This window comes from Meleagris gallopavo, chromosome 26 (genome assembly GCF_000146605.3).
Source record: "Meleagris gallopavo isolate NT-WF06-2002-E0010 breed Aviagen turkey brand Nicholas breeding stock chromosome 26, Turkey_5.1, whole genome shotgun sequence".
Classification (NCBI taxonomy): Eukaryota; Metazoa; Chordata; class Aves; order Galliformes; family Phasianidae; genus Meleagris; species Meleagris gallopavo.
In genome coordinates, this window is record NC_015036.2 from 2646815 (window position 1) to 2669739 (window position 22925).

Sequence of the window (22925 nt, forward strand, 5' to 3'; positions counted from 1 at the left end):
CTTTCAATCATGGAGAAGAGAGCTCCCTGCACCTGGAGATGAAATTTCCCCCTTATAAAGAAGCAGCAATCAGGTTTTGGTTGTGATAGAAGCCAAGGAGTCACATAAATACTTGCAAATGGGAGAACAGATCTGGGCTCTGAGAAGCACCGACCGTGTGCACTGCCTCTCAGAATGGAGTTGCAGGGCATTCTAGCTCTTAAAAACCATACTTAATTTTATTTAACAAATTTAAATACAGTTTATTTAAAACTGAGAACAGACAGTGCAGCTGTAGTACACTCCACCCTGACCAGAGCTGGTCTCACTGAGCGTGCACAACTCTGCTCCCCAGACCCACAGAGCAGCTATGCAAGTTGGAAGGGCCCAACTTCGAGAAGTGTAAAAGCAGGGCTGTGGTCAGGACTTGAGCCTTTGGGTTTTTCTGGAAGTTATTTTCTTCCAAGGAGGGAAGGCTGCAGCTCAGCAGGGGCTGAAGCTGACATTAGTGAATGAAAACATGCAGCTAGGAGAGGCCATCAGTTGGGAACTAGCTTAGCAGTAGAATTTGTATGCCTTTAACAAAGTCTCTTTCCCCTCTAGGGTGTGCAGACTGAACTGAGGTTGGGATGCTCATACAAAAACAGAATCAGTCTGCTGAAATGTAGAGAGCTCCCATTTTAGCATAAGGTAACAGTGCCCATAGAGTGGCCAGCGGAACTGGATGCTTTCTATCCCAGTAGCACTTCAGTCAATACATCTAAAAGAACATTATTCTAAAGGCTGTGTAGCAAGGCTTTGTGACTGAGAGCTGAGCAATGCAGCTTTCCCCCATTGATTCTGAAAGACAGTGGGAGAAAATAACTTGGAAAAAAAAAAACAAACCCAAATGTTTCTTTAAATATTAGGGAATGCACAGCCAGCAGTCCAAGGGGAGAATTCTGCACTTTGAAGCTAACAATCCCACCTGTAGTACTTAAGTAATTCTGTGTGTTAGGGCTAAAAAGAACCAAATCTGGGATTACACTTTCCCTTGACTCAAAGGGAAAATTGTGCTTCAGACCCTTCTGAAAGAATTGGGGCAGTGGGGATTGATCAGATGTTTGACAGCTGTGAGGGGAGGAGAAATAAGTTTTGTGTATTTAGGCTGGAGGTAGGGAGAAGGGCTAAGCTGTACCTTAATTTCTTCCTCAGCAAGTTTGTTGTTTTCAAATAGAGTCAGCCAAGGTAGCAGCACCCAGGTTCCTCCTCTGCATTGCTCAGCCACCTGCCTCTTGCTGAGGAGCAAGATACAGTTTCATTAGAGAACACCCTTTCATCAATGCCATTTCATGTCCTTTGAAGTTACAGAGCAGGGAAGGGACAACTAATACTCTGCTTAGTCTTTCAACCTACCTGGAGCCAGAGGAGGAAGGAACAGAGCACGCTAAGCACAGGATCCCTTTACTAGGGTGATGCTATGTTCCCACTAGTTGACTCCTGATTGGCTCCAGTGTGGCTTTGCACACCAGTCCAGCCCTGAAAGAGGACCTAGGGCTGAAGGACATTTACCATGCAGATGGTAAACGTACTAAAATCTGTTTTTCTTGATCAATTCTTACTTTTAAGCTGCTAACTTTATTTTTTAATAGTAGAAATTTGGCTTTATATAAAAGCACCCTTCTGAGAATCCCATACCTAACGCTCACGTTAACCAAATGAGAGCTAAATAGAACTAAGATCTGAGCCCAGATGAAGTATTATGGTGCATGGCCACAACAATCTCTTTAAAAATCCCTCACAGCTCTTTTAGCATCAAGAGCTGCATGCTGTGCATGCAACTCCATGCAGGAGCACAGAGCCCCCTCCAAACCATGGAGCCAAATAAGGGGAAGGAGAAGGGGGTACAAGAAACAGATGTACAAGTGGATTTGTTCTAACCTGCCTTGCTTTTCACTCTCCCCCAAAGCCTTCCTGTCTTGTGCAGCATAATAAACGCTGATTAAAGTAGGTTTAGAATTAAGGGCTGAGGTGCCATCTTGGAAGGCAGCTGTCTCCTCTCTCAGCAGGGAGCTGCTCTGGCTGTTGGACACATAGCCACAGGGTGCGTGTCTGGGGAGGACAGGTCATCAGGGCCAGCACACTCGTGTGTGCATTCTCACCCTTGCTCTCAGGTCCTGTATAACAGCCCGCTCAGTCTGGGCTGCCCTTCCAGCCGGGCCGCATCTTCAGTGCATCGTGCACTTCTCCCAAACTGAGTGTCTCGCAGGGCAGCTGCTCCTGTAGGGAAGTTCAGTCCTGTATTTCTGTGCTTTTTCTCCACCCCCAGAGCATCAGGTTCTGCTCAGAGTCCAGGAGGAAGGGCGGGAGGATCCGGGTAGTTTATGTATGCAGTGTTGCTTGCTTTCAGTACACTAAAACTCTTGGAAGTCAGCAGAGGTCCTGGCTACTGCATGTCTGGCTGTATGCTGTGGGGAGAAACCTTGGAGGCTGTGCATGAGGAAATCTTCTGCAACAGAGACACAACCAGCATGTTTATTACCCCTCTGCCTCACTGCAGTGAGCTGCCACCCCTTGGAGCTAACCCAAAACCCATCTCAGATTGCAGAGCTGTGACTACTGCTGCTAGGCAACTGGGTGTTGGTGGAAAGCAGTTGTGACAGCACTGAAGAGCTATGGCCTCTCTGCAAAGCTGCTATATATAGCACAGACAGTGTGCAGTGCAGGCTTTCCTTTGCTGTCCTGCCAATGGGCCACAGCGCAGGCCCTGCAGCAGGCAGGGCTCCATCACTGCAGCCCGAGGGAACGTGCTGTAAGAACTCATTATGTTAAAAATACACTGCTGCTGAGCAGATCCACCCCTCTCCCATACCCCTTGCTGCTCTGACTTCTCTGTGTCTGAAAGGAAAAGAGAACAAGCAGCAATCTTCTCTCCCCTCCAGGCCTGGTTCTGCACACTGGTTGAAGAGAGTTGTGCATATATTTTTTCCCCCATAATAAAGAAGAGCAGCAGTCTGGATGCAGGTATGAGGAAATATTTCATCCTTCACTCTAGCAAACCAACTGCAGGGTGCACTCTGGAGATACAGAAGATTTAATGCACCAGAATGCTCAGGTAATTAAAGGTGAGAAGCCAGGGCATGAACAAACAATGGAGAAGTCAACCACCAGCATGCATGTCTGCTCTTTCCTCCTCTCCGTTGCTCCTCCAGCAGTGGTATCCAAAGACACTTCATGCTGACCTTAGGTAAATAGATACATAATGCCCCATGTGTAGGCTTAACCTACACCCTCCCTTATTGGCACTGACTGTGTGTGGTTTGTGTATTCTGTCATTGTTTGGTATTTTCCTCCTTTGCTGCTTGTCCTTGCAGTTCCGGAACATAAGCTCTCACCTGGTGTTGGTCTCCACTCAGCTATGCACACTCAGATTTCCACGTTGGGATCTGTGAATCCTTTCTTCCCCTCATTCACCAGCACAGGCTTTTCTGTCCTCGTGTGCCAGACTAAAATCTGAAGAAACCAGAAGTCATTAGCTGCATCCCTTCACTGCACTAACAAACATTCTTGCACATTAAATCAATAATGCAATTTTAACCATCTACCCTGGGGCCTAATGGTGCATTCACAGCTGCAAGGAGCTTTGCATAAAACTTCATTTAGGTAGGCCTGCTGCTACCCAGAATGCACAGTGCACAGAAATTACCTATCTTACAGTGTACTGTCTTGGGACATTAACCTGCTCCTTCCGTGTGGTTATCAACAATCTTCCTCCAAAGGCTCATCAACCTTGCCAATGATGTAAGGCCTTCCCCCATCACCAGAGGATCAGATGCACGTATCCCACAGTCAGGATCCTGACTCTGGTTCTTGCTTACAGCGTTAGCCCACCCTTGAGCAGTGTGGAGCAGTTTTCTGAGTGCAGAATGGAAAAGCCATCTCTTGCCACATTGGCTCACATTGTGACTGCTTGCTAACCTCATTACACTGCCTCTTTTTAAATTCTTTCATGAGCCTGAAGAGATGTTGAAGTGCCACTGATGGGAGAAGTCCTTACTGCTGCTCTGGTTGTCTGTCGCCACCTCTGCTCTCAGAGCAACCAGAGCCATGAGCTTGGTACAGAATATCCCATCACTCCCACATGCTCAGGGCTCCCCATGCACATTTCCTCCAAAACACCAGCCCCATGCTGCTCCTGCTATTCCAGACCAGGTACGATGCATTGCATCACTTTCAGGGCCTCTCTCCAACCTGCTGAAACCAGCATTGAAGCACACCAGGACCATAAAAATCTGAGCAGTAAAGCTCAATGTAAATCAACACCTGCAAAAAAGAACTGGAAAAAAAAACACAAATGGAAGAGATTGCCTGGAGTCTGTGGTGGGGGAGGTATTATAGGTCAGTAGTTCCTCTCAGCCATGCCATGCTCCAAGCTCTGGAAATGCTCTCCCCTCACCAGACTCAATTCTGCTCATCGCTCAGCACTACAAGCTGTACTGCTGGCAGCAGTTTTGTCCCTTCAGAGATGTGGCTTCCTGCTCCCTCTCACCTGCTCAGTGATGGTTCCTCCTCACAGGGGTCTCCCTCTTGTTGCTATGACAATGCTCGGTGCATTCAATCCAAATATCTGCAAACAGTCTTGTACCCACTCCCTGCTTTTCTGAAAAATGAGGCCACGCTCTGCTTCTGAAGGGTGAACAAAGCACTCCTCAAGCCTTTGTAGTTAAACAGGAGCCCCTCCACCTTCCCAAGAAGCCACTGCTATTACACTGCTGCAATTACTGATTTACTTCCTAATGAAAAGCAAAAGCAAACAGGTCTCGCCAAGCGGCTCTCCAGGCAACGTCAGCATCAGCTACGAGCTCCTCGTCCAACAAACAGAATAGCCAAGCCTTAATGCAGTGCAGGTGCTGGAAACCAAGCTGATGGGCAGTTCTGCTTTCCAGCAGGAGCAGGGAAAAGCTGCTCCCATACAAACACCACCAGCAACGGGGCTCGGGCTCACACAGCTCCAGGCACCAAGGCACAAATACAGATTAATAGCTTTTCTTTTCAATTGCATCCTGCTTTGACATTGTTAAATCCGAGTGCCAAAAAGGCAGTTATGTGGAATTAACTGACCACAACTGACTGATTCTCAGAGTTTGCGGCTCAATGCAGCAGCTTCTACCATTTCTCACACAGTGCTCTTTAATATGGGAGGGAGAGCACCATTTTGCACAGCAACACCTGCTTTTGCTCTCAGCTTGATGCTTTCCACAAGCAGCGTTGGTTTGATGGCTCAGAGCAGCTTTGGTTTGTGTATATGTGCAGTTTGCATGGGAGAAAAGCAGGGGGGGAGGGGGTCTGAGTGCCTGACCTCCCCTGAGCAGTGGTTCCTGCAGGTCACCTGCATTCCCTTTAGAAATCCTCACTACTGCAGCACACATCAGTCATTGACAGCCTTGTCATCCAGAATCATGAGGCTTGGAACAGGTCTAAGATTATAAGGCTTCGTTGCCATTGCAAGCTTTTTCATCGTCTTCCACCAGGAAGTTAAGCAAGCAAGTCAGCCTGTAGTAGGAGAGGGTCACGAGATTTCCAGTACCAAAGCCCTCCACAGAAGGCAGCAATAGCTGCTATTTGAAACAGCGATTGCCAGCTATGCAGTTCTACCGCCTTGAAGGTGATAGGTGTTACAAGCAGAGCTCAAAATCACAGAAAAGGGTTCTGGTGGTCCAGTCTGAGCCACCACAGCCACCACACGGTCCAAAGGTCCTGAAGCAGGCAGAGTGCTGCAAAACCCAAACTGCTCAGATGGAAATGACAGCTTTCAGCTGTGCCACAAGGGGATGGCATTGGCACAGCAGTTCTGGAGACCCATCAGGCCTCAGTGAGGCAAAAAGAGCCCTTCAGGTTCTGCACATTCCCTAAGAATTACCAGGTCAGGAACTGTGTGTGAAGCTTTACCAACAAAGTGCTGTCACACAGCAGCCAGGGTACTGACTGCTCACTGCAAACCACACCAACCCAGCAGCCCAATTTCAGGAGCAATCTTAGCAAAAGAAGGGCAGATCTGCTCCATCCATACCCCGCTGCTCAGCCCCTGAAAGGGAAGGAACACAAAGAGCTCATGAACCCAACTCCCTGCCTACTCTGCAGCACCACAGGATAAGATCAGGAGGAAGCAAAGCACTCCTTTACAAGCTTTCTTGCCTTAGGCTGAATTTTTCTCTCCCTCCTGTCCATTAGCAGTCAGCTTTAGCTGTTTTACAGCTGTGATGTCACGAAGCAGACAGCTCTGGTCCCTTTTGCTGCGTAATTCCTTGGCTGCTGCAGGGCCAGGTTTGCCTTCCTCCAATGCAAAAGGTTTTATCTCCCTCTCAGAGCTGGTTCCCAGACCCAAAGGATGGGTTCGGGGTGCAGGCACTGCAGGGACACTCTCTGCTGCCTGTTCTCAACCTGTGTGCGTGACAGCAGTGCCATTCCCATGCTGGCATTTCACACTGCCCACACACATGCTGCCGCCCAACAATCCCTGCCCAGCATACGGCTGCCAGCCAGTTCCCTTCAGCAACATTCACCTAAATGCCAGGCTGTGAGCCCACAGCTTTAATCCCACATCACACTCATCCAGAAGGGAAGGAGAGCGGAGGAATGGCTGCTTTTAGCTACCAAAATCCCCCGAGAGCACAAAAGCTTGCCTCACCCAGAGAACTATACGACTGTGTCCATGTGGGGAAACAAGGAGCTGCATGGGCAGCTGGAACAAGAAGCACATCATTTGCAGTGCCCCTGTATTTTGTGGTCTGTGCTCTCGTGCTGTTTGAATAGCTGAGGCCACTGACAAGGTCTCTGTCCTTTAAAGGCTCTGGTTGAGTGCTGCAGCTCATTTCCTCAGGCACTCATAGGAAACGGGGAGCAGAATATGTCCCAGTTACATCAACCTTATGGGAACATGAGATCTCTTAGACCTTGATCCTGTCAGATGTAATGTGTCAACGGATTGAAGAGAGCTTTGTGTGCTGTGGGGGAAATGTAGAAGCAGCAGGACACAGAAATACAGAGCACACTTGTAAAGCTACGTTCCCTCACAACCCTACTGCTAACCAGCCTGGGCAATTCACTTTGACTTCTTTCATTTCCTTCTTCATTTTGGGTGGATATCAAATTAAGAAGACAAATAGAATATATACCTTCAATCAAAGCATAAGTTTTTTGCAGGAGTGAGCATCTGTGGGCTGAAGGCAGCTGAACATTACAGCACTGTATGCAGCAAGGGCAGCTCTTCTGGAGAGCAGATGTCTGTGCTTATCTTACACAGTTCTCTGATCCCTCCTTAATGATGGTACCTGAGCACATCGTAATCTGTAATGTAAATCTGACTGCAGAGCTTTACAGCTGCGAGCAAAGACACTTGCTAGGAGCACACTGGCCCATTGAGAGTCTGTGCTCTCATGCTGGGGACCCCAGAGCACAGCCACCTCTTGTCCTCCTCTGCTGCTTGTTTGGACTCTCCTCCTCATCAGAAGGGTGAACAAAACAGTAATTCGAAAATGGAGGCTGCTGGCAACAGCTAACAGCAGAAAGGCAAAGCCCAACCTGCAAAGCTGCACTCAGAGTTTGCCAGGAGCAGACAGCATTCAGTTCTCAACAAGGACCCTTGTAAGATCCCTATAGCCGTGCCAGAAAAAGAAATGCAGTCTGCCTCAAATCCTGGGCAGCAATTCCTGCTTCCACTCCAGTTCTGACCTGCAGCTCTGTGTGCAGCACTGGCACGGCAGCCTGTCTGACAGCACCATTTCTTACCTCCAGCCTTCTTCTTCCTCCCCTTCCTCTCAGTGCCCCAACTCTTCTGTGCAGGCTAAAAGCAACCTGGGCATCTCCCTTGATCTGCTGAAAGCACACTGATTTCCAGCCAGCATTTGCTAGCAGGGCAGTAAGGGGGGAAAGAGGCAGAAAGACCTAATTGTAAGGCAAGGCCAGAGCTTTTTGCAGAAAAAGCTTTCAGCTCTGAAGTGGATGAGGACCTGGAATAGATGGCCCAACACTGTCTGCAATAACAGCTCATTTGTAAAAAAAGAAAAGTCCTCCTGGGATAATTGCACAATGGAGGTTGGGTGGCTGCCTGCTACAGACAGAGGCGTGAGCACTATGCAGGAGTCTCTGATCCCAGATAAAGTCCCTCCAGTGCCTGCCACCCGCTCACAAAGCTTTCAGAGCACTTGACAGCCCCTCTGTTGCTGATGTGCTCTGATTGATGCCTGTCACACTAACCAGCATTGTCTCATTGCATCTCGCACACTCCCGTCATCCCAGATAGATATCCATCTGCTGCCTCTCATATTGGACTGGAGAGTCTTTAGGGCAAGAATCATCAGCATACCCTATCACCAGGTCCTCACATCCCACGTATGAGGAAGAAACCATACCTTAGTGCAATTGGCAGCTTTTGGCTCAAGGTCGTTCAGGGTGACCAGCTCTCGCAGCAGGCTGCTCTCCTGGTAGCCTCCCTTCACTCCTCGCAGTTTAAAGTACGCCTGAGATCGCTGGAGGATCAGTCTGAGGTTCACAGCAAACCCTGCCATGTCTATAGCAAAGGGGCGATGGGGGTCAAACACAGTTTTCCAGCCGTAGACCTTCCCTGCTGCATTCACTTTGGGGGATTCATAGCGCAAGCCACCGACGAAGGCTACTGGCCACACCGACACCTTTCTGGTGCTGCGCATCTGGAGGCAAAGGAGAGAGAAGGGCAGGTGGGTATGTGCTGAAGGAGGAAACACACAGCCAGCAAAGCACCTTCACTTTCCCAGTGTCCTGCAGGAGACACATGGGGCTGGGAGCCTGGGTGATGCTCCCAGGCACCGCTGAGACTTGGAGCAATGGAGCTTGGTGCATCACTCACCTGTAAAAGGACGTGCATCCTGGGGCTGCAGAAGCGTGGTGTTTTGGAAAGGGGCTCACAGCCATGGGACCAAGCGTGAGCTCAGCACTAGGAACAAAGCTGCAAGCAACTGAGGTTTAAGTGATTTTTTTTTTTTTGGTCAAAAGGCCTTCGGAGCTGTGGGACATCAGTTCTCTGCATGGATGGTAGGGGAAGTCAGGACAGCCAGGGGGAAAGCATGTTGTCCAAGGAATCCGGGAGTAACATATCTTGGAAGAAAGGTGTTTTCTCTGAGAGCTGCAGTCTCAAGCTATGAGACACAGGAAAGCTAAAAGTGTGGTAAGGGGGAGCTCAGAACAGCAGGGTTGGGAGGAGCACACAGGACAGGGCATTGCAGCTGGCCCTGCTACCCAGAAGGACATTAGATGCCTCTGCTCCCAACGGGGTCACTAGAAATAGATAGGAGCTGTCAGGGGACACTTCAGTGTGTGTGCCTGCCAGTACAGATGATCAGAACACCCGTCTGCCTGCACTCCCAGTGCCCGGTCCCGCTCTCTGGCAGCCTCAGCCTCACGCTCTGCTCTCAGCCCAGGCTCTTAGATCAGGGATCTCCCAGAGCTAATCTCATCACTGCTAATTACTGCAAACGAGACCAGAAGAGCTCTGGCACTTGCCCTTCTGCATTATACACATGCTAACGGCAGTGCCTGTCCACGGGGAACAATAATGCGTGTCTTCTGCATTTCACAGCACGTTCTGTTGGCTCCATGTGACCTTAACTGCAGCTCTGTATCAGAGAGGAGAAGGCTCTCTCAGCAAAGCACACGGGTGAATGAAGGAAGCCTTTCTGCTTTATTAATGCAGAGTCTCTCTGAAGATGCTGCCAGCACCAGCCTCAAAGGAGGAAAGTGGAAGAAAGACATTCAGCTTGAGTTTGCTTTCAGCTTTCAAAATGCGTATATTCTGTGGCTATCCAAGCTGAAGTGAGAGCCATCAGGGAAGAGAAAGGGGCATGTATGGAGTGAATAAGCAGGAGATTCCTGGTATAGGAACTGGCAGCCACTGGAGAATGAGGGAATCCTACTTTTTTGTCCCGTTCTGCAGGATCTCAGCCTCAGAGAGTATGGGAACAACTCTTTCCTGAGAGGTGAGGTACACATCTCACTCCAAAGCCCTCTCCAGACAGCATAAAGCGCTCCATGTTTCCAGGATATGAAGCAGGTGCTGTCAAACACATGTTCCTAGTAAGCATGGCAATCCAGAGACAAGTGCACAGAGCGTCTCTGAACCAGACGTCCTGTGAGTGCTGTGCTGGCACCACTCTGCAACGGCAGAATTCTCTGCTGTGCAGAGCAGGCATTGGGTTCTTGACAGCTACAGAGTTTAACCACTGAACATGCTGGGATGAGAGCGAACAAACGCAAACAGCAAGCAAGGAGCAGATACCCCAGGGACTCCTCAAAGAAGAAGAAATAGGGATGAACAGACGGCCAAGTGCAGTATGTAGGGATGGCAGAGAAGGTGACAGGTAACAGCAGATCAGCCTGGAACCTCCTCCCGGGTGGGATCTGGGGGTTCCCTGGCTGGGCACGTGTGCCTGCCCAGGCACAAAGATGATGTTCCAACTCTAACAGGGCTCTCCACAGCATAAGCAGCTCTTCATCAGCTCTCTTGATAATAAAATAAAACTACCCACATGTTCTTCTTGCATGGATCCTACCAGCTAATTCCTGCTTTGTGATGATCACTTCTCCACCTCATGGAAGTGTTTAGCTTGGGTTTATGGTACCAAGGGAAAAGCTTTATTCCTGCTCTCTCAGGGAAGCAGCACAGCTAAAAGCCCCAACTGCAGAAGCTGGGAGTGTGTGAGCAAGGCCAACAAGATCCCTTCCAATGCTGCCAACAATTCTAGTGACTGGAGCATGGATGTGTGCCTCCTGACCATGTGCTACAGCCTATGCTGGGGTTCCCCATTAATTTGCATTGCTTTTGACACCAGCACAAACACTGCAGTCAAGTCACCCAGCCCCAGATGAATCACAAAAACAACAGGTTGGCTTAGGTTGGATGGGACCTTAAAGATGCCCTGCCCAGAAACATTCAGGACAGCTGCAGTGGGACCATTGCACACAGGACTGATCCAGAGCACGGGAGAGGATATATACAGCACCTTTTGCAGCTCACATACTGAGCTCAGCTGTCTGGGGCTCCTCCAGCAGGGTCTTACCTCCTCAAAGAGCTCCAGGCTGTAGGTGTTGTCATCATCGGCAAAGTAAACAATCCCAGGCTGGCTGTTGTTTTTGTTAAAGGTCTCTCTCAGCCACCTCAGGGCAAGGTTCCTCTGCATGGTCCCCCGGGGGATGCGGGGATCCCTCATGTCTCCCCGCAGCTTGTAGTTGCGAGGGGTCTCCACGTTGAGGTGGGTGTAGTTGAGCCCTGTGTCCCGTAGCAGCCGGGTGATGAGAGGTGTGCGCCGCTGGGAGTCCTCCACCAGGATCCAGTGCAGGTTTGGCACATGCAGGAGGGTGTTGGCCAGGCGCGTCAGCTCTGCTTTCTGCACGGGCCGGCTGTAGGTGGGTGTAATGACGTGGATAGTGGGAAGGGTGTCTGACCACGGGGGTGGGCGAGTATAAACATATTCTGTCCTCACCACCTCCACAATGTCCCGGTCCGACAAGCAGTATTCCTTGGAGTCCAAGCCTGCAGCGAGATCACGCCGGGAGTCACCACCATCATCTGAGCAAGGGTACGAGAGAAGAAAAACCGCATGGACTCGGTCCTCCGACACCCCCCATCCCCCCCTGAAGAGCCAGCAGGCTGTGTGCTGATAGCAGGAGGTCACCCTCACAGCCTGAGAGGAAAGGAAACAAGCTCAAACGGAGGCTTGAAAAAATAAGTACACAAATAAATAAAGGAATCAGGGAAAAACACCCGTGAGAAACAAAGTTCCTGCTGTTAGAAAAGCTGCATCCATCAGAGCCTGAGAGCCCAGGACAGCAGTGCAGCTGAGTGCCCAAAGGAGACAGACTTGTAGAGCAATTAGATCTAGATAATGAAATTAGCAACAGGGACTGATGATCTGTTGTTCCCAAAGAGCTCCAGTGATCTTGGCACCACGCTCAGCAGGGCAGGACTCATTGCACTGGAGCACTGGGACTGGGAAGTGGGGAATCAAACTGGGCTGGAGCTGTGGAACACACGGAGTCCCTGTATCACCTGAAGCTCCCAGCAGCACTGCTGACCAGGACACTGCATACCCTGCTGCTTCCTGACAGGCCTGGGATGTGGCACAGGGATGCAAGAGCAAGGCACTTTTCAAATCTAGAAAAACAGAGCAGAAATAAAGCCCCTAATTGTAGGCTTTTCCCTGCGGAGGCTTCACCTGCCTCTGACTGACTTCTCAACAAAGCCCTACCAGTTTCTGAACATAACAGCCTATTCGGTATGGTGGATCTGAACAATAAAGCAGCTCTGTGCCAGCAAACAGAGTATCCAGAGCATAAACCAACCTAAACTACTAAAACCCTTGCAAAGCGAGACTTGGCCACAGTCAGCTCAAGGTAAAATAATAATAATAATAATAAAAAAATAAATAAATCATGCATTTGTCACTTTTCCAGCCTGCAACTTTCACGCATTCACACTACTGTAGAACAGCAGGAACACCAGCATCCATAGTTAGGAACTGAGAGAAATAAAGGGGCACTGCCACTCTGAGGTGCGCCAGCTGCTCTCTAGCAGGTGCCTGATTCTTAGAGCCCCAGATTTTGCAAAGCCAGCTGCTGCTGGGGACTTCAGATGAGAAAGAACAGGAACAGACAGCCATCAGATCTGACCCAGCAGGGTATACTACCTGTGTGTTTTCCATAGCATGTTACACATATAGCAGCACAGCCTTTGGATACAGCCCTGAACTGAATGAAGGATTTGTACCTGGCGGCTTTGAAGGAGGGAGGGTGTGTGTTTGTGGGGTGGGAGGGACAGGACCAAAGTGTCCTGCACATGTGGGGATCAGGCCCTATATAGGGTAAAGCACATCTGCATTGCATAACACAGCTCTCTGACAGCACAGAGCACCAGAATCAATTCAAAAATGGAACTGCAAAATGCATTGGACACGGGCACAAGGTAATTAGCCAGGATGGAGCCTGAAGGAGACATGAGATAGTTTGCAAACCCTCTCAGATCAAACTTCAGCTGCAAATCCTGGCACATTTATCCACTGTCACTGTGTCCCCACTAGCATATAGATGCACATCTCATTTCCAGCACCGGCTACCAAAGGATCTCAGAAATGCATTACAAGCACATAACAATTTCTCCCAAGAGCTTCAGGTCGGTCTCTTTCACCACTCATTTTCCACTGAGTGCTCGTAGAAGCGCTCTCAGAGGAAGCATCTTACCAAGAGCACCAGCAAGTTCAGGACCAGGTCACAGCATGGCTGTCTCTGTGTTCTGATTTCAATGTCCACGGCCATTCACCAACAAACTGATCCTAGTTTTTAGGGACACCAATTCAAATCACTATACAGACAGGATATTTTTCTAAATCCCATTTTGGAGCCCAATAGAGATCCCACATCCTGTGAAATACTGTTCACCTTTTGGAGAGGATCAGTCCCCTTTCTCTTAAGTGCTGTCCTAAGCCTTGTGGGAGTCCGAGTCCTCCAGGAAAAGGTAAAACTTTTCAGGATGGACTCTGAGCTTCTGACAATTCCAATGGCACACCAGAATGCTCAGCAAAAGAATAAAAAACTGCTGAGGATGGGAATGAACATTAAAATGAAAAGGGTAGAAAATCTCCCAGAGCAAGGTCCTAGAGACAGAAAATGAGCTGGCCTTCTTCCCCAGAAGGATGCCCAGAGAAACGACCAGCCAAGAAGACAGACTCCTCCCTTAAAAAAAAAAAGAGAGATCACTGGGAAATAAAAAAAAAAAAAGTACTTTCCTTCTGAGCTCTGTTCCACTCAATCTGGATATAGGTGGGGAAGAGCTCTCCAAGAGTAGGGAGCGTGTCCTGTGGCTTGGAGGTTGATGTCTCCAAAGACCCCTGGAAAGCACAGGGCTGTTCCTGCAGCAGAAGTGGGGAAGCTTCTGCATGAGCATGGACCGGGAGCTGAGATGGGAATGGCTGCCATGGAGAAATGAAATGAGAGAGATGAGGACGAGGGAGTGATGCACAGACTTGGCATGGGCCAGTTTGATTTCTCTCACCCTTGTGCACTGCAAGCAGTGGAGCAATGGTGCTCTGGTGCCAGACGGTGATTAGTAGTGTCCAGGGCAGAACTATCAGCACGATAGCCAGGATGTCTCGTCTCTTCGGCATCTCCAAGACTGACTGGACCCACAGCTCCTCATTACCTAACAGTGAAAACCCCAGAGACAGAACAGCAGAGCAAATGGAGAACAGAAATAAATGGGCAGGAAGAAACAAGGACAGAGAAAGAGAACGCGAGAGAGGGAGAGAGTAGCGAAGGCGACACGACTCATAGGTCTTACCAGTGCTTACAACCCACCCATTGCAGAAGCAGGTTTGGAGGGGCCTCAGCTGCTGGGACCAGGAGAGCGCTTCTATGGGATGCTGTTGGGCCCTCCAGCAGGAACCTCAGGCACCCATCTGGCAGGAAACCTGCAACACAAAGCAAAGATATCAGGCAGAGAAAAGTACCAGGGGACTGCTCCAGAAAGCTCACCAATCCTCACTGAGAAAAGCAAACTAAACCAGGGCAGTGAGCGTCAGAAACGTGTCCAGCCCCTCCAGGAGAGATGGATGCCTTCTGGGTGCTCAGGGCCCTGTTTTCCTTTGCATCTACTCACTGAGCAAGGCCACCACGTCAGCCGAGCAGCAGTTGCTCAGCACAGTTCTGATCCATGCCCAGAAGGGCCCTTCACCTCCAAGCCAGTTGTCTCACAGCTCACTAAGCACAGGTCCTGGGAGGAAGCAGAAGCCACACCAGCTGCATCACTTGCCCGATGCAGCAGCAAGTGCTCTGATCAGCAGCCCTAACCCTCCATGGGACAAGTGGAGGGAAGGCTGTGCTTGTGCTCATAGGGATATGGCTGCAGCAAAGCCAGCAGCCCCACATGCTGCCTGTCTCTGTAATCCCTCAGCTCTGACCATCCCACTGGCACCTCTGATGCAGCCAGTTTTAACTCAGGCTTCCAATGGCCTGTTCAGGTTCATTTCTTCCACCTTGGAGGTGTTGCAAGTGGAGTATATTAAACTGCCACAATAGCTTAGTTTGATTCAATACAAGGACATACAAGATTTAAGCAGACTGTATTTTATCCCAGTATCTTGGCAAGAGAAGTACATCACTTAGCAGGGATACACACGGCGGACAGTTTGCAAACACGGGTAGCAGTTTAGTACCACTGTTTCCTGGTGGGGGAATACATTAGCCTGCTGCTTCCAGGGCTGCATTGCAGACTCAGGAGAGCCCAAAGATTACTGCAGACAAAGGCTGGAGGTCTCCATGCTGGGCAAAAGCTCTAATCTCTCACCCTCACAGCCACAAGCTGCCTGGCTTTTCTCTTTCCCTGCAGTGCCCTAGAAACCATCAGATTCCCTCCTTAAATCACAGGGGAGCTCCTCAAGCCCAGGTTATGGATGTGATGCATACAGATGCTGCTTTGCGGATATTTTTCCTGACAGCCTTGGAGCTTGCTTTTTCTGAGTTGCACTGGGCAGTCATGGAGAGATCCAGGCTCAAGTCTACGGTTTAGCCCTGTTCGGATTGATCTGAATCTCCCCTGTCTGAGCCTTGACTATTGGGCTGCACAGTGAGTCTCTGGCACCAAGCCCAAGGGAAGACTTGAAGTGAAATGGCTCCAGGAATGGATGGGCTGCCCCTCTGAAGTACAAGCAAGTGGTATTCAAGTCCCTGGATAGATTCTGACTCTTCCAGATAAGCAGTTTAATCACAGAGGTGTCCGTTTGCCAGGGAAAACAAGGGGTAGGGAAAACACAGATAGGCCTTTGTCCTTCAAATGCATATGCAAATCCTCAACAAACGTTTTGGGGACTCCTTTACATTAACCTATACAAAACCTACACACACAACTGAAAATTCCCAGCCAGTTCCAGGAGGGCTCTCTCTGGGGACAGATCTATACCCACACCAAAACCTGTGCCAGGAAACAACAACAAAACCCCAAATCAGCCACCAAACATGTCCCTTCTACTGAGAATAGGGTTTCCTGCAGTCCGGTTTGGGGAACCGTTGGCAGGGAGCCTTTCTGAGCCCCGAGATAAATGCTGTGCACTTTCCAGGAAGCATCTCCTGGCAACGTGGGCTTGTCCTTAATTTTTTCAGAACGGGAGAAATCAGCCTTATCCAGACAAAATAAAGCAGGGGAAAGAGGAGGAACCGTTCCAGCAAACGTCAGCCTTCTGCTCCATCCCCTTCCAACTACTAAAGCAAGAAAGATGCCGTCTGCCTCACACTGCCAAGGCACACGGTACCCTCAGGAAAGAGCATCTGGCCTCATCCTGCCATTCTGACAGTGCCCGAACAGAAGGCACCGAGCAATGGTATCCTCTGATTTCCCTGCTAAAGCCAGAAACGCCCTCTGAGCACACTGGTAGGGCACTAAAGGGTGGCTCTGAAAAGCCCCAACACCTTGCAGCACCTCTCTGAAAACACAGCAGGTATCAGACAGTGACCCTGCAAAGAGGTGCCTGCATGGGCTGGCACGCCCCAAATGCCCATTTGTCAAGGGCAGCTCCCCCAAAGCCAGGATTTTTACCTTTCCCTGCCTCCTGCTAATCCAGTCCCAAATTACCCACATCTTCCCACAGGACAGACCAATTCCGGGCTTTGTGTGATGGAGAATGGGCACCGCTCTGATTTCTATGCATACAACAGAGGAAAGCCAGCAGGCTCCAACCATTTGTACATCAGTCTCTGAAGCAACAGTTCCTTTTAATTTGCCACAGAACACTTAGCAGCTCCCTGGTCACACATCTGTCACTTGGTGCTCCAGGTGCCAGCACAGCTTTTGCTCCCAGCCCTGCTCGGGCTCCAAGGGTCAGTGCTCTGCCATGGGAATGCAGCCCACCTGCAGCTGCCACCCACATTTCTGCACCTCCAACCCCAGCATGCACAGCACACCAGGTGCTCAACATTAATTCACAAAGCGATGTTTTATCGATGACCCCAAGAAAACTGACTGAGGGACACGGTCAGAATTCTGAGCTTGCAGCTCACAGCAGCACACTGCCAGGGCCTCGGTGACACCACCACGCTCCTTCCCTCCATCACACCTTATGGCTGCAAGAGGTGAAATCCATTTTCTCCTCCAAACAACACCAGTGAGGAAATAGATGGTCGCCTCTGATTTCATGCTGCTGCTGAGGAAAGTCACAGCTTGGCTGCTCAAAGCAGAGGGCTCACCCTGCAGCCCAACAGCCCTTTACTGCCAACGCTGCCCCAGGATGTTTGCTGCTGTTTGTGGGGAAAACAATGCTCCTCTTCCAGGCATCCGTTCCCCTCCTGCCCCCTCCTAATACCACTCTTTTTCCCATTGAAAGGTTCAGAACAAAACCTGGCTTGTCTCCAGTTGTTCGCGGTAGGCTTCTGCTATCTCCTCTAGGAAAAGGAGGGGGAACATATTTAAATGTGAATTAATTAAAAAGAACATGCTCCGTTTGCCTCTATGAAAAGCAAAAGTATTGAAAACCAAAGCAAAATAGACAAACCACCAGCTGTAAGCAATCCTGGAGTTAAAACATTCCTAAAACAAAGGTTTTTTGCACAGGTTGGAAACCTGTAATTGCTGGAGAAGGATCTGACAAAGGCACGGGCTGTGCCACGTGGTGGGAGAGACTCCTCGTCCTCCGGCAGAGGGCAATGGTGGCAAGGCATGGTGATATCAAAAGGGCATTCATCTAATAAAAAAGCTTAATAAATCCCAGAGCCATGCGTTAGTAACGTGTTGGCTTATTAAAAGTGGATGGTTCTTTTTTAAACCTGGCTAATTGGCGTCAGCTCCGACACTTGCCATAGGGAACACTGGTTTGCTCTGCAGTCGGGTTTCGCGTCACTTTTCCCTTCCCTCTTTCTGTAGGGCTGCTCAGCCCCACATCATTGCTCCTCGGCTTCCCCAAATTGAACAGAAGCGATTTGGAGCACGTTCAACTGAAGTTTCACTGAGCTTGTGTATACACATCAGTCACCAAAGTAAAAATACTGCCTAGATGGAACAACACCAAAAGCTCCGAGCCACCCAAACAAACATCCTCTATGAGCAGCCAGGAGCACCAAGCTCTACTTCTGGATCCACGAGGAGCAGAGCAGCCCCAGGGATCCCTTACTCAGCCCAGGGGCAGCCCCACAGCGCCCTGACCACAAGCTGCTGTTTGGCAGAGAACCCTTGTAAAGCACTGGCTGAAAATAAAGGTAGCAATAAAGCCTCTTGCTCATTAATTACCCTGTAAGCTGTAACTGCCTAAAAACCCCATAACTTTAATGGGGGCTATTATAAGTATAGTAACAAAACTACAAAGCTAATTATGGTTTAGTTATTAAGTAGAGCATCACTAGGACTGAGCACACAGACTTACTTATTCTTTGATATAGGGGGCTGCTGACTCCACTCTCAGCTCTTCCCAGCTTTCTGGACAAAAGGGCCTCGATTGCAAACCAAGAGAGGGAATGAAAATGCGCTAGAAATGTTTCTGATTTCCACTGCCCCTCTGCCAGTAAAAGCAGAACCACATCCAGCCATAGGAATCCAGATGTGACCCTCCATCCCTGAGCCCCTGGTTGCAATGAGAACACAAATTGTCTCACCAAAAAAATACAACCAAGAAAAAACCTAAAACTGAGCTTCTCTGAACAACACTTAGAACTGAAAGCAAGCATGAGGAAAGTGGATCAAGGGAGCTCAACACAAGCACAATTAGTTTCTGTAACTTATTGCCACAGGATACTACGGAGAACAAGAACTTAACAGGATTCGAAAAGGGATTAGTTGTGTATGTGAATAAACTGCATATCCAGAATTAGAATGAGCCACCCACCCAGTTTGGAAAACACATACACTGTTGAGTCTCAGAGCTTAAGCCAAATTTTAACAAGCATCAGAAACTTTCTCCTCTCCAGATTAACCCCTTCCACACTGCTCTGCCTTGACAGATACCTGCAGATAGACAGGGCTGGGAGCAGAACAGGAAATGTGATGGCACTGCTCTCACATTGACAGCAAACATCCTCACATCTTGCTGCTTCTAACAGCAAAAACAGACCTTGTAAGTCCTTAAGAGGTTTAATGCATTGTCCTAAATGTGTTTCCTTTTCTGTACAGAAAAGCAATCAGCACCGCAGCTGCAGGTATCGCTTTATTGCAATGCTATTGAAGAGAGCTGAACACGGGCTTTGCAATCAGCTTGCCCTCAGCAAGGCACCATCAAAAAACATGTCACACACTTGGCAGTGGGAAGTGTGGGTCCTTGGGAACCTCAGCAGCCGGGCCATGGCCAGCAGGAGGTCTGCCCTGGCTGCTCCCAGGGGATGAGCTGGTGGATCAGGGCTGTTCTAGCCTGGAAAGCTGTGGGTTGAGTCAAGCCTTGGATTAGAAAGCTCTTCCAGCACCTGTTCCTCCTTGATCGCTTCACGCACTGTTTTCATAAAGCATCTCTCTTCCTATCGAGATGAAAAGCTGTTTGACTTACAGCCCACTTCCAAAATAGAAAGACGACTGGGAGTTGTTATCCTGGGGAAATGCTGACGACACCCATGAAAAGTCGTTCAGCTTTTTCTGAGTTGCTCGTGGGTGAATGCTGAACGCGTGCTGAGGAAAGAGCTCCAACATCAGCTCTCCTGTCCTTCTCCACGAAGTCTTCTCAAGCTGGTGACACAGCAATGCCTCAAAATAGCCCTTTGCTCAGCTAAGGCCACGTCAATGTTGTCAGAAGCAGACGTATCTCTGGACTCTATTTCCATCTCCGTGGTCTGCATGACACTGAATATTTTGCGCACCGCTGACTTCCATGGATTTTTAAAAGTGACATTAACAAAGGATGACCCAATTTCAACATGATTGGTCTAAATTCCAAAGCTCCATAAGAGGCTTTGCATATGCTTTGTCCAAAGGGGTTGATAGCAACGAACCAGAGGTGTCAGGCTGTGATAGACAGGTTCCTCCTTTCCCATTCAGCAGATTTCACAGGACCTGCGCCATGGAATCATTGAGCCAAAGATGCCAGGCTAACACTGTGCTCTGCCCGAAGAAACCTAACAAGTTAAACATAGCTGGGTGATGAAGTGAGCAGCACATCCGTCAGAATAACAAGTAAGGTTCACCTGACCAGCACCCCCAGCCCCAGACCTTTCTGTACTGCCAAAATTCAGGATGTGGGATTCTGGCTGTGCAGAGTGGCTGAGATATGCTGGGAACTGCCTCCAACAAATGTGGCCATCAAACATGAAGAGCTATGCCCAGCAAGCCACATGCCCTAACAGTAGCTCCCAGCTGGCCCTGCAGTAACATCTCAATTCCAGCCCTGGATGTGGCCCTGCTCACCTCTCACACTACTCTGACACCAGACCTCTCAGGTGGGGGACACAATGGAGCCCTCCATTAGCATCATCAAGTCCACACCTGGGATGTGACTTCAGGGCTGCCAGCTTTTTCTTTTAATTAGTGAGTTCTTCCATCCACCTCCCCCCAAAAATAATCCCGCTTTATTGTGAAAGAGTTACTAATAACCCCATTCTAGTGTGCTAAAGAAGAGAAAAAAGGAAGCCCTGGGAAGCTGGTGAACATGCTGGCCCTCTCCAACTGCAGCAAGCCACCACCACACGCTCTGAAATGCATTGAGAAGGGCTTACATTTCCATCATTTTTCTTCTTTTTTTCAGTAGCAAACACTGAGTATGTTAAAGGTGCCTTGTCCATGAGCACATCTGCACTCACACTCCATAGAGCCACTTCCAACATGCGCTGCTTGCGAGGAGCTGCAGGAGCCTGGCATTGGTTGCTTTGCATTTTAGAAGCACTAAGAGCAGCCATGCAGGTAATTCAAACCAAAGAGCTTCTGTGCTATACATCCACATGTAAATTCCTGCCTTCTTGCACACCGCCTGCTTGCAACAAACGGCCTGAGCTTCCAGCCTGCTGCACTGTGCTCCAGAGTCCTCTACAGCTCAGCAACAAACCCTCCAGCACCAAAGCCTGCCTCAGTGCAGTACAAATACATTCCTACCCCAGCAGCAGTGCTTGGAGGGACAGGACCGTTCAATGACATTTCCTGCAGCTTTTCACTCCTGTGGCTTTGAGGGACAGATTTTGCAAAAATGCAGCTCTCTGCATTTTTGCCCAAAACTGTAGAAAGCAAAGAAAATCCCCAGCTCCCATCCCCATTAGACAGCTTCTTTAAAGAGATGAGGCTCAAATCCTAAGCCCTGCTCAGTGCTGGGGGGTTAAACAGCACGTAGAGACCGCCAGCCTGTAACCTCTGCAAAAGTCACTAATGGGACTGAGGGATTAACATCGATTCTTCCAGGCTACAGTAGGGAAAGGAGGTGGGGAGGGACCTGGGATGATAAAGCAAATGCCCAACTATAATTCAGCAGCTTGCAACACAATCAATCGTTGCTTGCTGTTCTGCAGCCCATTTGTGCAGCCACAAACCTACACAATATTCTCCTTGGAAACAGGAAGGTCATTTTAAAACTACCTCCCTTCAATTTTTGGTCACTGTTGAGATTCAAGAAGGTCTCCTCATCCTACGGTGCCAGCCAAAAGCAAGTGCACAGGACTTCTTCCATGATGCACTTTTCCTTCTTCCCCTATCTCCTCTCTCCAGAGCGAGCACTGAAGCTTTGACTGCCTCAGAACCGGCATGCTTGGAGCTGTCAGAATAACATGACCTGTCTGCCAGCTGAGAGGCATTTGGAAGGAAAGGATTTCTTTGTGTCTACCAGCAAAACAAACCTGTGTGTCAATCCAATCAACCCACAGCCATTCCAGCACTGCCTAAGGAGGTAAGATTTGGCTCTTGGTTTGACTCTGAGTGGAGAAGGCAAAGGCTAAATCCACAGTTTGTCCAGCTTCCAATCCAAGCCCAGATCTGACACTGCCTTCCCTGTGGCTGAGCGATTTTGGCTCACCTGCACTGCAGCTTGCTGTAGGGGTGAGATGAAAATAGCTGCCTACTTTTGGACACGGATGGCAAGGCTCAAGTAGCTCACAGGCTAAATAGGGAAACGGCACAAACTCTGATGCTGGAGGTGCTGGCAAAGCACAGCTCTCACCGATCTGATGGGCTGGTGTGCGTGTCCAGGGAAGGTCATTTCTCCTAGTTTTAGAATCACCCAAAGGCCAAACCCAGCACAGATCTTCTCCATTTGAATGAGAAATGCAGAAGCCAAATAAAGGCTGGGATAGAATTAAGCCAATGGTTTCTCAGCACAAGTCAAAGCAGAGTGAAGCAGCAACTCCTATAGAAGACTGATCCTCATGAGTGCCTCTGCTGCTGCCCAGCTCCACTTGCCAGCCCTGCCATGTATAAGAGCATCTCCATCCCTTGTGCAAGCCTGACCCTCTCAGACAGGCACTGACCTGTCCCCAGAATAGCCAGGGCACAGGGAAACATTCCCCATGAACCAGAGAGTGTTGCATATCAAGGATCTCAAACATGCAAATAGCTAAAAGCACATGGGTGTAACCTGACATACAGAGATCTGCAGATAGGGATGGACAGACAGACTGCCTTGCAGGGCCACCCATGCAAGGTGAAGAGTGAGATAAGCCCTTAGGGAGCTCTGAGAAACCAGAGCGTTTTGTAATGGCTGCTCTAAGAATATTGTAATCATGTGGTAATTATGTTGCATGCAAATCAACCAGGCAAATTACATCGTTATTATTACAACCATCACCAAGCTCACGGCAGGGACAGAGGGGCAGGCCATCCCATGCCCAAGGGCAGAGCAGAGGCAGGAGTACTGATAAACACAGCACAGAACCACATGATGCTCCCTCCAGGCCTGCCCAACCCAGGCTGTGGCATCCTGGAAGCTTCTTCAAGCAACTTGGACCACATCTGCACTTTCCTACACTGTATCTCAAAATGCAGCACTTAATTAGGTTGATTTTACTTT

General features: G+C 49.3%; 1 protein-coding gene across 6 annotated transcripts in view; it reads right to left on the reverse strand.

The window, feature by feature from the left end:
• Positions 1–36: 36 nt before the first annotated feature.
• The window catches only part of B3GAT1 (beta-1,3-glucuronyltransferase 1), a 31028-nt gene continuing 8139 nt past the window's right edge, over positions 37–22925 (reverse strand). For 3 of the 6 annotated variants that reach the window (XM_010723631.2, XM_010723633.3, XM_010723632.3), the window contains exons 2-7: positions 14338–14450; positions 14036–14182; positions 11049–11557; positions 8370–8666; positions 3354–3471; positions 37–2467 (exon numbers count right to left, since the gene is read on the reverse strand). In XM_010723631.2, the coding sequence (XP_010721933.1) occupies positions 3385–3471; positions 8370–8666; positions 11049–11557; positions 14036–14182; positions 14338–14341 (1044 nt within the window). In that variant the 5' untranslated portion in view covers positions 14342–14450 and the 3' untranslated portion in view covers positions 37–2467; positions 3354–3384. Of the gene's footprint in view, positions 2468–3353; positions 3472–8369; positions 8667–11048; positions 11558–14035; positions 14183–14320; positions 14451–22925 lie in introns of all 6 variants that reach the window. The other 3 variants (XM_010723634.2, XM_003212694.3, XM_010723635.2) reach the window with 3 other exon arrangements.